Source organism: Aquarana catesbeiana, linkage group LG08, assembly GCF_042186555.1.
Source record: "Aquarana catesbeiana isolate 2022-GZ linkage group LG08, ASM4218655v1, whole genome shotgun sequence".
In the NCBI taxonomy this organism is placed as follows: Eukaryota; Metazoa; Chordata; class Amphibia; order Anura; family Ranidae; genus Aquarana; species Aquarana catesbeiana.
This window is the reverse complement of record NC_133331.1, coordinates 294,805,627-294,819,352: the sequence shown is the minus strand read 5'-3', so window position 1 is coordinate 294,819,352 and position 13,726 is coordinate 294,805,627. Positions and strand designations below refer to the sequence as shown.

General features: G+C 46.4%; 2 protein-coding genes across 2 annotated transcripts in view; both read left to right on the top strand.

The window, feature by feature from the left end:
* Positions 1-6,921, top strand: part of LOC141106814 (uncharacterized) — a 33,598-nt gene extending 26,677 nt beyond the window's left edge. Inside the window, exon 10 of the mRNA XM_073597741.1 lies at positions 3,581-6,921. Within this exon, the coding sequence (XP_073453842.1) occupies positions 3,581-5,253 (1,673 nt within the window). The 3' untranslated portion in view covers positions 5,254-6,921. The remainder of the gene's footprint in view (positions 1-3,580) is intronic.
* A 5,209-nt stretch (positions 6,922-12,130) lies between these two features.
* LOC141106813 (uncharacterized) overlaps positions 12,131-13,726 on the top strand; it is a 40,090-nt gene continuing 38,494 nt past the window's right edge. Inside the window, exons 1-2 of the mRNA XM_073597740.1 lie at positions 12,131-12,358; positions 12,448-12,654. Of these exons, the coding sequence (XP_073453841.1) occupies positions 12,131-12,358; positions 12,448-12,654 (435 nt within the window). The remainder of the gene's footprint in view (positions 12,359-12,447; positions 12,655-13,726) is intronic.

The window sequence follows — 13,726 nt, the reverse complement described above, 5'->3', positions numbered from 1 at the left end:
TATATGTCTATACCGTGTTATTTATTTTCTGATGTGAGTGTCCCTAACATGTTCACAAGGGTACAATTGAAGACTGTGGGTCTCTATCACATATCTGGCATGAGACCGAGATAACAAGAGGGCTTCCTCTGTACACCATGAGTGCTCAACCTGTGACCCTCCAGCTGCTGTGAAACTAAAAGTCCCATCATGCCTCTGCCTTTGGGAGGCATACTTGTAACTGTCAGCCTTGCAAGGCCTCCTGGGACTTGTAGTTCTGCAATAGTTGGAGGGCCACAGATTGAGCATGCATGCTCTAAACCTTTGGTTTAGACACCCTTGGTGTGTAGCACAGGGAGTGAGTGAGTACAGAGTGTAATAGGTGCCAGGAGTCTGGCGGCAGGCTTGGCCGTGACGTGCATATGCAGACCAATAGAAAGATCAGGCTGGAAGATTGGTCTGGATGGGCTGTAGTCGGTAGCCAAGTAGACAGCAGACAGGGTGGCAGAGTTAAAAACAAGAGTAAGGTAAGCTGACGTCAACCTGAGAATCAGCAGAGACAAGCCATGGTCAGAAGCCTAGCTGTGGTTGAACCAGTAATTGGAGACAAGCCGTGACCAGGTACTAACTGAGGTCAACCCAAGAGACAAGTCGTGGTCAGGAACTAAATCAGAGACAAGCCATGGTCAGGAACTAGCCAAGGTCAATAGCAGAAAGGCAAAGCAGAAACAAGTCCAAGGGCAGACTGGTTCAGCAGTGGGAATCTCAGGAACAGTTTCAAGGTTCAAGCCACAGGTTACAGCTGAAGACTAACTACCTAGTTCAGCTCTCTTCTTTAAATAGGCTCTCTGGAGCCAAGATTGTTGAAATTATTGTGTGCTGTAAATGCATATTTTCATGTGGCACGTCTGCACAAACGTGTATGCCTAGGAAACGGAATACCCTGGGGATTGTAGATGTGGAGGCACCAGAGATGGTGGGGACTTCCCTTGGAATAGCCACCAAGGGACTACCCTTGGAATAGCTGTAGTCAAGGTGTAGCTGATGTCAACCTGAGAATCAGCAGAGACAGCCATGGTCAGAAGCCTAGCTGTGGTTGAACCAGGAATCAGAGATAAGCCGTGACCAGGTACTAGCTGAGGTCAACCTAAGAGACAAGTCATGGTCAAGAACTAGCGTAGGGCAACACAGGAATCAGAGACAAGCAATGGTCAGGAACTAGCCAAGGTCAGTAGCAGAAAGGCAAAGCAGAGACAAGTCCACTGGGTCAGCAGTGGGAAAGCAGATCTCAGGAACAGGTTCAGGGTTCAAGCAACAGGTTACAGCTGAAGACCATCTGGCAACTTCCTAGTTCAGCTCTCTTCTTAAAAGAGGCTGTCTAGTGCCAAGACTGGAAATGATTGTGTGCTGTAAGTGCGTATGTTCACGTGGCATGTCCACACAAACGTGTATGCACTGGAAACAACCGAATATCCTGGGGATTGTTGATGTGGGGGCTTCAGAGATGGTGGGGACTTCCCTTGGAATAGTTGCCTTCTAGCTGGGATGCGCTACCGAGTTGGTTGCCTACCGAATAATTTGGGTCTGCTGGAATTTGGTGTCACCTCTCTGCTGTAGATGCATACCCTCGAAGTAAGACAGAGGGTCTGTCTGTGTGTCTGGAATGAACACTCAACAATCAATTGCTAGAGTTGCAGCTGCCACTGCATTTGGTCCTCTCCATCTTTCAATGGGGATGTTCATCATCACAGGTATTTCCAGGTGCCCATTTGGTTCTTCACACCACCGAGCAGCGGTGACTGGGTTCATCTTGCTGACTAAGCTCACACTTTCCAGAGGAGTCATTGCTCTGCGAAGAGGGTTAGGAGAATACTGAAGGCGGTCCGCACATGTAGCAATACCCCTGCATGAGCTACTACAAATTTGAGGTACTTCTGTCTTTTGAAGTGACGACCCGCCCTGTAATTTGACCCAAAAATACACCAAAACACCAATAGCAATAAATGGGCTTTATTAAAGCTAGCAATAAGCTCCAGAGAAAAGAGATGATTAAACAGGCCTGACAATAGTAAATGCAGATGTTTGATAACAGCGGTATAATTCAGTAACACCATAAGGTAAATAGGGTTGGTGTTCTCTTTACCCTGTGTGAGAGACCTTGACGGAACACAAGGAGAGTAGAGCAGCAGTCCCAAGACAACACTTAATGCAACAAATGCCCTTAAGGAATCAGGATAACTATTGAGGCCTTAGTACTCCCTTTAGACCATGACTTACCACTGGCCAGTGGGTAAAACTGCCACAGAGTCTGCTGGCGGTGGGGCCCTAGTTGATGGTGGAGCGCTCAAACCCTCAGGTGAGAAGGTATTTGTCGTCCTGAAGGTGGGGCTTAGATCCAAGACACTGATGCAGCCAATTGCATTTCTCATGCCCTCTTTCCCTGATGCTGGAGCCTATCAGCTGCGAGGAGGAGATGCAGACTGCAAGCTGAGCAGCTCCTCCCATTAAAAGAGCTGCCAACTGGACTAAAATCCACAAACTGTCACCCTTCTAAAACAGAGTTCTCATTATTTTTCTTAGTCTCTGATGTGGGTCTTTGAATAGAGAGCTGTTGGAGATCCAGTAGACCAGTTGACTTGAGGGGGGAATTGTAAGATCCTTTAGAGACAAAGCTGCCTGATGTGGGCGGAGTCCTGGTTTAGGGGAACCAATCTGCTCATGTCTAGTAATAATCTTTTTATTTCTTATTCTCACGTACCTGATCTGAGGCCAATTTGACGAGGGGGCTTCCTTTGCAGCTTAGTGCCAAGCCCCCCTTCGAAGGTGATAACAGGGAATGCTAGGCTTAAAGAAGCACGGGTGCCATTTAGGTAGATCTGGAAGCTGCTTGAAACACAGTGGAGCTGGATAGCTGTAAGCTGGTCTGTCGGGACAAATGGCAGGACCTCCATAGCCCCTGGAGATGTAGCTGAACCGGGGCAGCAATTGCAGGCAAGGGAGCACCCAAGTAAGAAGCAGGAACAGGTTGGCTGGACCAAACTGAAGTGTAGTCAGGATGGGAGCCAAAGTCATACACAGGTAGGCAAGCCAGAGGGAGTAGGCAGATGTATGGTCAAGAGCAGAGCTGAGGTCATTCACAGGGATCTAGTGGAGCAAGCAGAAGGTTAGTCGAGAGCAAGCCAGGGTCATGCATGGTAGAGCAAGGGAAGCAGAATCCAGGGTCAAAACCAGGGATCAGGCACCAGAGTGGTCCAGAGGCAAACCAAGTGAGTAACGGGTAATCCAAAGAATACAGGAAACACAGGAGCAAGGAGTACTGGTAGCTGGAGATCATCCAGGAAAGTCTTAAGTGCAGCCACTGACCTTTATATAGGGCGTTTTTGTGCCAGTTCTGCCAGCAGATGTGCGTGTCTGTGCGCCAGTGCGAACCTTCGCGCTCACGTGCACGTTTGTGCGCATGCACGCACTTCTGCGCAAACGAGCACGACCATGTAAAGTATTGGCAACTTTGCCAGGTCTTTTCTTCAGCACCTGCGCATTTTTATTCTGCTGTCTCCTTTTCAGCACATGCTCATGTCTAGTAATAATCTTTTTATTTTAGTAGATGGACGGAGGATGAGGAAAACCTCAGAGGATTGTCTCACTTTGTCTCCAGACTGTAAAGTAGAAGATGAGGACATCACACAGTATAGTCCAGGAGAAAACCCGACTACCTCAAATGAACCTCAGACTGTGCGGGACGGTGCCGGACCATCGTATTCCTCTTATCCCGAGGAACCTCAGACTGTGCGGGACGGTGCCGGACCATCGTATTCCTCTTATCCCGAGGAACCTCACACTGTGCGGGACGGTGCCGGACCATCGTATTCCTCTTATCCCGAGGAACCTCAGACTGTGAGGGACGGTGCCGGACCATCGTATTCCTCTTATCCTGAGGAACCTCAGAGTGTGCGGGACGGTGCCGGACCATCGTATTCCTCTTATCCCGAGGAACCTCAGACTGTGCGGGACGGTGTAATTTTTGCTTGTATTGAGTGTGGAATGTGTTTTGTCAAAAAATCAGATTTAGATGAACACCAACTTTCTCACGAGCAGGAAAAGCCCCATTCCTGTCCCGAGTGCGGGAAAAGTTATCCACGGAAATTGGCACTGGTCAGACATCTAAGATCTCACACGGGTGAGAAGCCGTATTCTTGTACCGTGTGCGGGAAGTGTTACCCATGGAAATGGGCACTTGTCAGACATCAAAGATCTCACACAGGGGAGAAGCCGTATTCCTGCTCTGAGTGCGGGAAATGCTTTTTGTGGCAATCTCAACTCCTCAAGCATCAAATCACTCATACAGGCACTGTGCCCTTTTCATGTTCTGAGTGCGGGAAAAGTTTCACAGTGAAATCAGCTCTTGTCAGACACGAGAGGTCTCACACCGGGGAGAAGGTGTATACCTGCTCTGACTGCGGGAAATGTTTTCTGTGGCAATCCCAACTTATCAGGCATCAGGTAATTCATACAGGCAGCATGCCCTTTTCCTGTGCTGAGTGCGGGAAATGTTTCCCATTGAAATCCTCGCTTGTCAGACATGAGAGGTCTCACGCAGGGGAAAAGCCGCATTCCTGCAATGAGTGCGGGAAATGTTTTTCACGGATGTCTTATCTGTCTGAACATCAGAGGTGTCACACGGGGGAGAAACCGCATGCCTGTCCCGAGTGCGGCAAACGTTTTCTACGTAAACCGGATCTAGCTGCACATCAGAGGTGTCACACGGGGGAGAAGCCCTTTCCCTGTCCTGAGTGCGGGAAATCTTTTTCACAGAAGTCCAATCTTTACGTACATCTGAGGTCCCACTCAGGCATGAAGCCGTATTCCTGCTCCGAGTGCGGGAAGTGTTATACAAGGAAATCAGAGCTTGCCTCACATCAGAGATCTCACACGGGGGAAAAGCCGTACTCCTGTCCTGACTGCGGGCAGTGTTATGCGATGAAATCCTCGCTTGTCAAACATCAGAGATCTCACATGGGGGAGAAGCCGTATTCCTGCCCTGAGTGCGGGAAATGTTTTTCGGGGAAGTCCAATCTTTCCGTGCATCGGCTATGTCACACGGCGGAGAAGCCGTTTTCCTGCTCTGAGTGCGGGAAATGTTTTGTACGTAAAGCAGATCTTCTTCGGCATCAGAGGTGCCACGCGGGGGAGAAGCCCCTGAAGAAAGTTCCTGCCCCGAGCGTGGGAGAAGATCCTCAAAACAGTTCAGTCTTGCCAAGCCCACACGACCCTTGAGACATATCGGTGTCCGGGGTTCGGGAAATATCTTCTACTTGAATTGTATTTTGCCATAGGTCAGAGATCTCAAACTGGGAAGAAGCACACCTTCATATACACCTCAGAAAACACAGGACTGAACACTTCTTTGGTCTTATTGAGGTTACCACAGTCCATAAAGTTAGAATGGGGGGAGGGGGGGGCATGTCACTGCTGGTTGAGACCTTCCTGCAGTGTAGCCTGATCTCCCCTGCTCTTCAATAGAAGCTATAAAGAAAATTATGGTGAAAGCGATGTTAGATATTCCTCGTGGATGAAGAGCAGAAGAGATAAGACTAAAGGACAAGACTACTTCAGTGCAGTGGTAGTGCTTTGAGCCTTAATAGACAACTGCATTTTCTTGGAGAGCCACCTGCTGCTTGGGGCTTTGCTAGCAAAACAAATGAAAATGTGAATTTTAGAACAGTACGGCTCACAGGGTACTCTGCGTCACGTATCGGCTATTGGATGCCCTGGAGGAGCAGAATCTGGTGGGGTGTATATTTCACCAGGAACAATGGAGCCTCAACATTGACCTGAGCAAGGTGTTGCCTACCGAAGATCAAAATCTATATTTCTACTTAGTCATGATATTCTTTGTAAGTCGATGAATAAAAGTTTGAGTTTAGATTTGGTTTATTTTTCTTTATTACTTTTCTACCAGAAGTGAGCCACTTTGGTCTTTGACCCCATGAATCTCAGAACGTCTGTAGTAGACTCCAATTATAAGTTCATCAGTTCATAGACCTATCTATCATTCCACCCGTAATTCCTCTTCCGCATCATCATCATTACCTCCAACCACAAGATCAACTTTCTTCCTCACTTTCACATCATATCTAACATAGAGGAACCCTCCTTCATCTATTCTATGTCCCGTGTCCCTCTAAACAAGAGGATCAGCATAAATACAAACAGCCCAGTCTTGTGAGGAGCCAAGCTGTGTTTCTGGAACTCCAACCACATCCTCCAACCACAAGATCATCTTTCTTCCTCACTTTCACATCACATCTAACATAGAGGAACCCTCCTTCATCTATTCTATGTCCTGTGTTCCTCTAAACAAATGGATCAACATGAATACAAGCAGCCCAGTCTTGTGAGGAGTCAAGTCGTGTTTCTGGAACTCCAACCACAAGATCATCTTTCTTCCTCACTTTCACATCACATCTAACATAGAGGAACCCCCCTCCATCTTTTCTATGTCCCGTGTTCCTCTAAACAAAAGGATCAACATGAATGCCAACAGCCCGGTCTTGTGAGGAGTCAAGCTGTGTTTCTGGAACACCAACTGTATTCTCATTCCCATCTATTATTCCACCCGTAATTCCTCCTCCGCACCATCACCACCTCCAACCACACGATCATCTGTATTAGATCACATAAAAGATAGAGAAACCCCCCTTCAATCTTTTCTATGCCCTGTGTCCTTCTAAACAAGAGGATCAGCATGAATACAAACAGCCCAGTCTTGTCAGTAGTCAAGCCGTGTTTCTGGATCACCAACTAAATGCTGTATTTTCCCAAGCTATGTTATTAACTCTTAGTTCATGGGGGACTAAGGGGAGATTCTTTGTAAGTTGATTTAAAAAAGTTTGACTTTGGATGTGTTATAATAAAAATGTATTTCCTCTTATTCCTTTTCTACCACAAGTGAGCCAGATTCGTTGTTGATTCTCACCCTCTCCATAAATTTCAGGACGTCTGCTGTACACTCCAATTATAAGTACATCACTTCATAGACCCATCTATCTTTCCACCCGTAATTCCTTCTTCGCGCCATCACAAACTCCTATCTTTCTTCCTCGCGATCACATCACATCTAACATAGACAAACCCCCCTCCATTTTTCCTATGTCCCATGTCCCTCTAAACAAGAGGATCAGCATGAATACAAACAGCCCAGTCTTGTGAGGTGCCAAGCCGTGTTTCTGGAACTCCAACCACATCCTCCAACCACAAGATCATCTTTCTTCCTCACTTTTGGATAACATCTAATATAGAGCAACCCCCTTTCCATCTTTTCTATGTCCTGTGTCCCTCTAAACAAGAGGATCAGCATGAATACAAACAGCCCAGTCTTGTCATAAGTCCAGCCGTGTTTCTGGAACACCAACTAAATGGTGGGCTTTCCCAAGCTATGTTATTAACTCTTAGTTCATGGGGGACTAAGGGGAGATTCTTTGTAAGTTGATTTAAAAAAGTTTGACTTTGGATGTGTTATAATAAAAGTTGATTTCCTCTTATTCCTTTTCTACCACAAGTGAGCCAGATTGGTTGTTGATTCTCACCCTCTCCATAAATTTCAGGACGTCTGTTGTATACTCCAATTATAAGTACATCGCTTCAAAGACCCATCTATCTTTCCACCCGTAATTCCTTCTCCGCACCATCACAACCTCCAACCACTATCTTTCTTCCTCACTTTCACATCACGTCTAACATAGAGAAACCCCCCTCCATCTTTTCTATGTTCCGTGTCCCTCTAAACAAGAGGATCAGCATGAATACAAACAGCCCAGTCTTGTGATGACCAAGCCGTGTTTCTGGAACACCAACTATATGATTGGTTTTCCTAAGCAATGTTATTAACGGAAGTCCATGGGGTACTAAGAAGTGCCAACTGCACCTGCCCTCCCCCATTCATGCCCTATCATTCTCCACCACCTACAACTGGGCGCTATTGTTCCCAGTGCCCCCCACAATACCTTGCTGATACAAATGCATCTTTTTTCCTCCATTGGCCACCAACATCAGGGCATTCTTCCTCCCACACACACTAACGTTGGACATTTTTTCCACCCACTGATCCAAGGTACTCCTGATTAAAGGGGGATTTTGGGTATCCCTGATCGCCCAACCCCCCCCCCCCCCCATCCCCCTCTGACTGCAGGACATTTTTACACACAGCTTACACTGGGGCATTTTTCCTCCCATTGTCCAGCAATGTATAGGTCTTAGATTTTGGCCATGCCCATGTTTACCAGGCACACTCTTCACACCACATGTCTTCTCCATCTCAAGATGTCCTCTCTCGTGTTCAATTTTTTTTTTAAATCTGATAATTTTTATTGAAGTCTTAACATGTTTTTCAAAAAAGGAAATCCACATTTTCTCTCAGAAAAGATCCCCCTTTACTGTTCTTGATGAATAGATCTTGGCCACAAAGTGAGGTGGATGGACCTACAGAAGTGGGACTCGCCCTACTTGAGCAGTTTAGGTAAAAGGAAGAAACCAAGCATCAAATTACCAATTAAATGTGCACATTTCCTTCCTACAACCAGTAGAAGAACCCAAAGGTCAAATTCCCCTTCATCAGGGCTCTAATTTTCTTGTTACAAATTCACTAAGGACTGTGGTGAACTGGTAGAGGGACAGATTGCAGGACTGTTCGGGGAAACAGACTACAGGAATGGTGGAGGGACAGAGACCGCAGGACTGGTAGAGGGACACATTGCAGGACTGTTCGGGGAAACAAGAGACTGCAGGACTGCTGGAGGGACAGAGACTGCAGGACTGGTAGGGGAGACAGACACGGGAGGACTGGGGGGGGGGGGGGCAGATACCGCAGAACTGGTGGGGGGACACAGACATTGCAGGACTGGTTGGGGAACAAAGGGATCGCAGGACTCGGGAGGAAACACAAAGTCAGCAAGAATGAAGAGGTAAAACACAGACTACAGGATTATGGAGGGACACACAGACTACAGAACAGGGTAGGCAAAGTGACCACAGGACTGGTGAGGGGCCCACAGAGACCAAAGGACGTAAGGGAGAAGACACCGCAAGACTAGTGGGGGGACATAGAGACCGCAGGACTGGGGAGGAAACACAGAGACTGCAGGACTGGAAGGGTTTGATGCTTCATGGAGAGGGGGATTATAAAGAAGGGGGGACACAGAGACTTGAGGACTGGTTGGGGAACACAGAGGCACTGGGATTGGGGAGAAACCACAGGATTATATGGGGGGGGCGCAGAGACTGCCTATCTGGGGGGGAAACAGAGACAGCTGGACTGGGAGCCACAGGGAACACATTATTTTGGGGAGGAAGAGGGGGGGAGGAGTACAGCCCCCATCCAAACAACACAGATTATTCAGCCCCTTCTCAATACGCTCATTGACGTTCTTCAGGGCTGCACTTCCTCTGACCTCCACAGGGTGGAAATCTCACGTACAGGACAAAAAGTCTCTATGGAAGACAGGAAGTCTCTATGGTAGACAGGAAGTGATGTCATTTATAAATAGGAAGTTCTGGGTTAGAGTTGAGTCGAGAGGAAGTAGAGAGGAGACGTTTCTGGAAGTGGCAGCAGAGGAGGTAATAAGATCTTATTTTCTATCTACACCCAACCCCCCCGTCATGTACGTCCTCGTTCCCCATAGTCACTGTGACGTCTTTTATCTCCAGCAGATGATGATACACACATATATAGTGTGGAAACCTAGATTAACCCCTTCAGGGGCAGAACACCTCATCCTTTTAAACCCGAACACATATGAATTACACGGGTTCTGAGGCTAATTGAATGCAGATAAGGCACCAAGTGAGTTTAATTACCACCTTAATCAGCCACAGAACCCGTGTAATTAATATGTGTTCAGTTTTAAAGGGATGAGGTGGTAACCATAGATGTGTCTCTAACAGTCCATCCCTCCGGAGAGGACCTACCTCTTTCCTCTTGAGGTTTTCCTCTCTGAAGATGGCAAATGTCAATGAAAAGCAAAATTTTTCCAGACCCGCTTTGGGAATGGAGGCCAAGACGTTTTAAATGGGTTTTCATTACGATATGTGCACATTTTCAGAATGAAAAACGACATCCACAGAAGTTCGTTCATTTGCTAAAAAAACTTTCCATCCTTCTTCGAATTTTCATACTTCAGTCGAAAACAAATATGTCGAGATTTGACCCCACTGAAGAATCGATCAAACATTCCAAAAAATGAAAAATTTCTAAAAAAAAAGTTCTACTGATGTGTGGTCATCTTCAAATGATTCTTCTATCCAGATTCCTGGCTTTACCACTACCACTGCGGCTCTTTCTGCAGCTTCCACATCAGTTGAATTCTTGGCTCAACCTTGAGGGAACCCAACCCTGACCCCACTTGGATAAAAAGTGGGGTCGGGCTATAATGTTACTTTAGACACTGGATCCTGTGTGGGTGTCCAGCTTAGCATGTGCTGCATCATGTTAGGTTACACGGGTCCAGGGCCGCTCTGCTGGGGGAGTAGCTCTGTCCCTTTCCGAGGGTTCCCACAGAGGACTCCCTGCTTGTCGCTCCACCATTGCTGGGTGGATTAGACAAGTCATCGTTCAAGCTCCATGGTCTAAAGGATTGGGTTTCCTTCTTTCCCTGTTAAATTGCACTCTACCAGATATGTTAGTGCTTCCTAGGGTTTCCAGAACCTCAGCTTCTGTTTACACGTTTGTTAAGTTCTACTAGGTGAATGTTCAGACTTCTAAAGACAGTTTTGTGTAAGGTGCTACAAGCTGCTCCCTGAGTCTGTCTAGCTCTTCTTGACCTGTTTGCTATGTGGACCTGTTGGTGAGGTGCATTCTGGGAGGTCACATGACCTCCTATCTCTATTAATTAAACACAGACCTGACCGGAGAGGTGAGGAGGATTCAGGGAGGCCACATGACATCACTCTTATCTCTATTAATAAAACACAGACCTGACCGGAGAGGTGAGGAGGATTCTGGGAGGTCACATGACATCACTCTTATCTCTATTAATAAAACAGACCTGACCGGAGAGGTGAGGAGGATTCAGGGAGGCCACATGACATCACTCTTATCTCTATTAATAAAACACAGACCTGACCGGAGAGGTGAGGAGAATTCTGGGAGGTCACATGACATCACTCTTATCTCTATTAATAAAACACAGACCTGACCTGAGAGGTGAGGAGGATTCTGGGAGGTCACATGACATCACTCTTATCTCTATTAATAAAACACAGACCTGACCGGAAAGGTGAGGAGGATTCTGGGAGGTCACATGACATCACTCTTATCTCTATTAATAAAACACAGACCTGACCTGAGAGGTGAGGAGGATTCTGGGAGGTCACATGACATCACTCTTATCTCTATTAATAAAACACAGACCTGACCGGAAAGGTGAGGAGGATTCTGGGAGGTCACATGACATCACTCTTATCTCTATTAATAAAACAGACCTGGCCAGAAAGGTGAGGAGGATTCCTCCAGTGAAGCTTGGTGTCCATATGACCATCACAGTGCCCACACCTCACTGACCGGACAGACAGGAGAAACAATAAGAAAAGTTGTATTGTATCCCTCACACACCTTACAGGCTTTCCCACAGGTCATGCAGCGTGCTAAGGTGAATTGGTGGATGACCCCCACCATACAATCATAAAAAACTAGAGATCTTCACCAACATCTTGGTATCATGGTAATCTTGTGTCTGGATGGTGACTGTATCATTGTGTGTGTCAGGTTCCTATAAGGTGTCAGGATGTCACTGTCTATTTCTCCATGGAGGAGTGGGAGTATTTAGAAGGACACAAGGATCTCTACAAGGACGTCATGATGGACAATCAGCCGCCCCTCACATCACCGGGTAAGAGGAGACTTTATTGTAAAGAGAGAGCAATACGGAGGGTCCACCTAGATCCCCCATCATCTGATAAACACATAGAAACAATGTATTCAGTCAGTGTGTGTGTTTCCTACAGATGGATCCACTAATGGGATCCCACCAGAGAGATGTCCCCGTCCTCTGTATTCCCGGGATTCCACACAGGAAGATCACACCATCCCTCACCATCATCAGGTAGATGATTAACAATTATTGGTAGTCATGATTTATATACAAGAATGTTTGTTACAATGAATGTTTTATATTTTCAGAGTGGAAACTTTGAGAATTACAATATTGTTGTCAAAGAAGAGTATAAAGAGGAGGATGAGGAGTATGGAGTGATGAAGGAGTTTTCTGAAGGACACAAGGATATGATGGAGCCACCTAATACCAGGAACGCAGCAGAGAGATTTCCCCATCCTCTGTATTCCCAGGATCCCACACAGGAAGGTCACACCATCCCTCACCATCATCAGGTAGATGAGGAACAATCACTGATAGTATCATTAGGATCTGTACATTATCTGCATTGTTACAATTGATGTCATTTTTATTATATATTCAGAGTGGAAACCTGAGAGATCCTAAAGTTGAGGTTAAAGAAGAGATAAAAGAGGAGGATGATGAGGATGGAGTCATGGAGGAGCCAGAGTTTCCAAAAGGTGGAATGGTGGAGTCATCCAGCTACAGAAACCCACCAGAGAGATGTCCTCGTCCTCTGTATTCCCGGGATTCCACACAGGAAGGTCACACCATCCCTCACCATCATCAGGTTGGTGGGACAGAGCATCTAGATCATAAGTGACTTTTGAAGATATTTTATAGACCTTCCAAGATGTTATTATCTCTCATTCTCTTGGTTTAGGGTGAAGATCTGATACATATGAAAGTTGAGGTTAAAGCAGAAGAAGAAAAAACGTATGTGAGGAATAATCAGCAGTCTATGGAGGAGGATGGAAAAACGGGGACATTTCTAGAGGAGGACATTCCTACAGAGATCAGCACAGGTGAGTCATTAACATTAAATACATCCCTCTGTTCATACTGATCTCTGATTGGTTCAGGGTAGGGTGGGGACTGAGCAATCCCAGCCTGTAATAATCTGGTAATAGTCACTTTCCTGAAAATGTTCCCTGTCCTGCACATTAGATCTTCTATCTTCTGGATAATCCTTCTCTGTGTTGCATTCTGGGATTCTGCTGACCACTGCACTCTATGCATTATGTCACCCCCACTAAAAGTCTTTGGTCCCCAAAGAAACCGAATTTGCAGTTTCAAATGAAATATACTTATCTTAGCATCTACACGGAATTGTTTGTAGCATAATATGTGATTAAGGGAATGGCCCACTGTGGTGTGTATGGTATAGGGTAGGGGTTTTCACCCACTGGTACAGTGGCTTAACGCACCACAGTGATGGCTTTTTCAGAACCGTTTCCCATCCACTGGTAACCAAGCTTCTCTCTTGAACATAGGCATGTAACGTAAATACTCCATCACATCATGTTTTTTACATTGAACACTGCTTATACTGTATTGCCGCGTACACACGGTCGGACTTTTCGTCTACAAAAGTCCGACAGCCTGTCCGACAGACTTCCGGCGGACTTCCGGCGGACTTGCAGCAGACTTTCTAACGAACGGACTTGCCTACACACGACCACACAAAAGTCCGACGGATTCGTACGTGATGACGTACACCGGACTAAAATAAGGAAGTTCATAGCCAGTAGCCAATAGCTGCCCTAGCATGGGTTTTTGTCCGTCGGACTAGCACACAGACGAGCGGATTTCGGGGTCCGTCGTAGTTACGACGTAAAGATTTGAAGCATGTTTCAAATCTA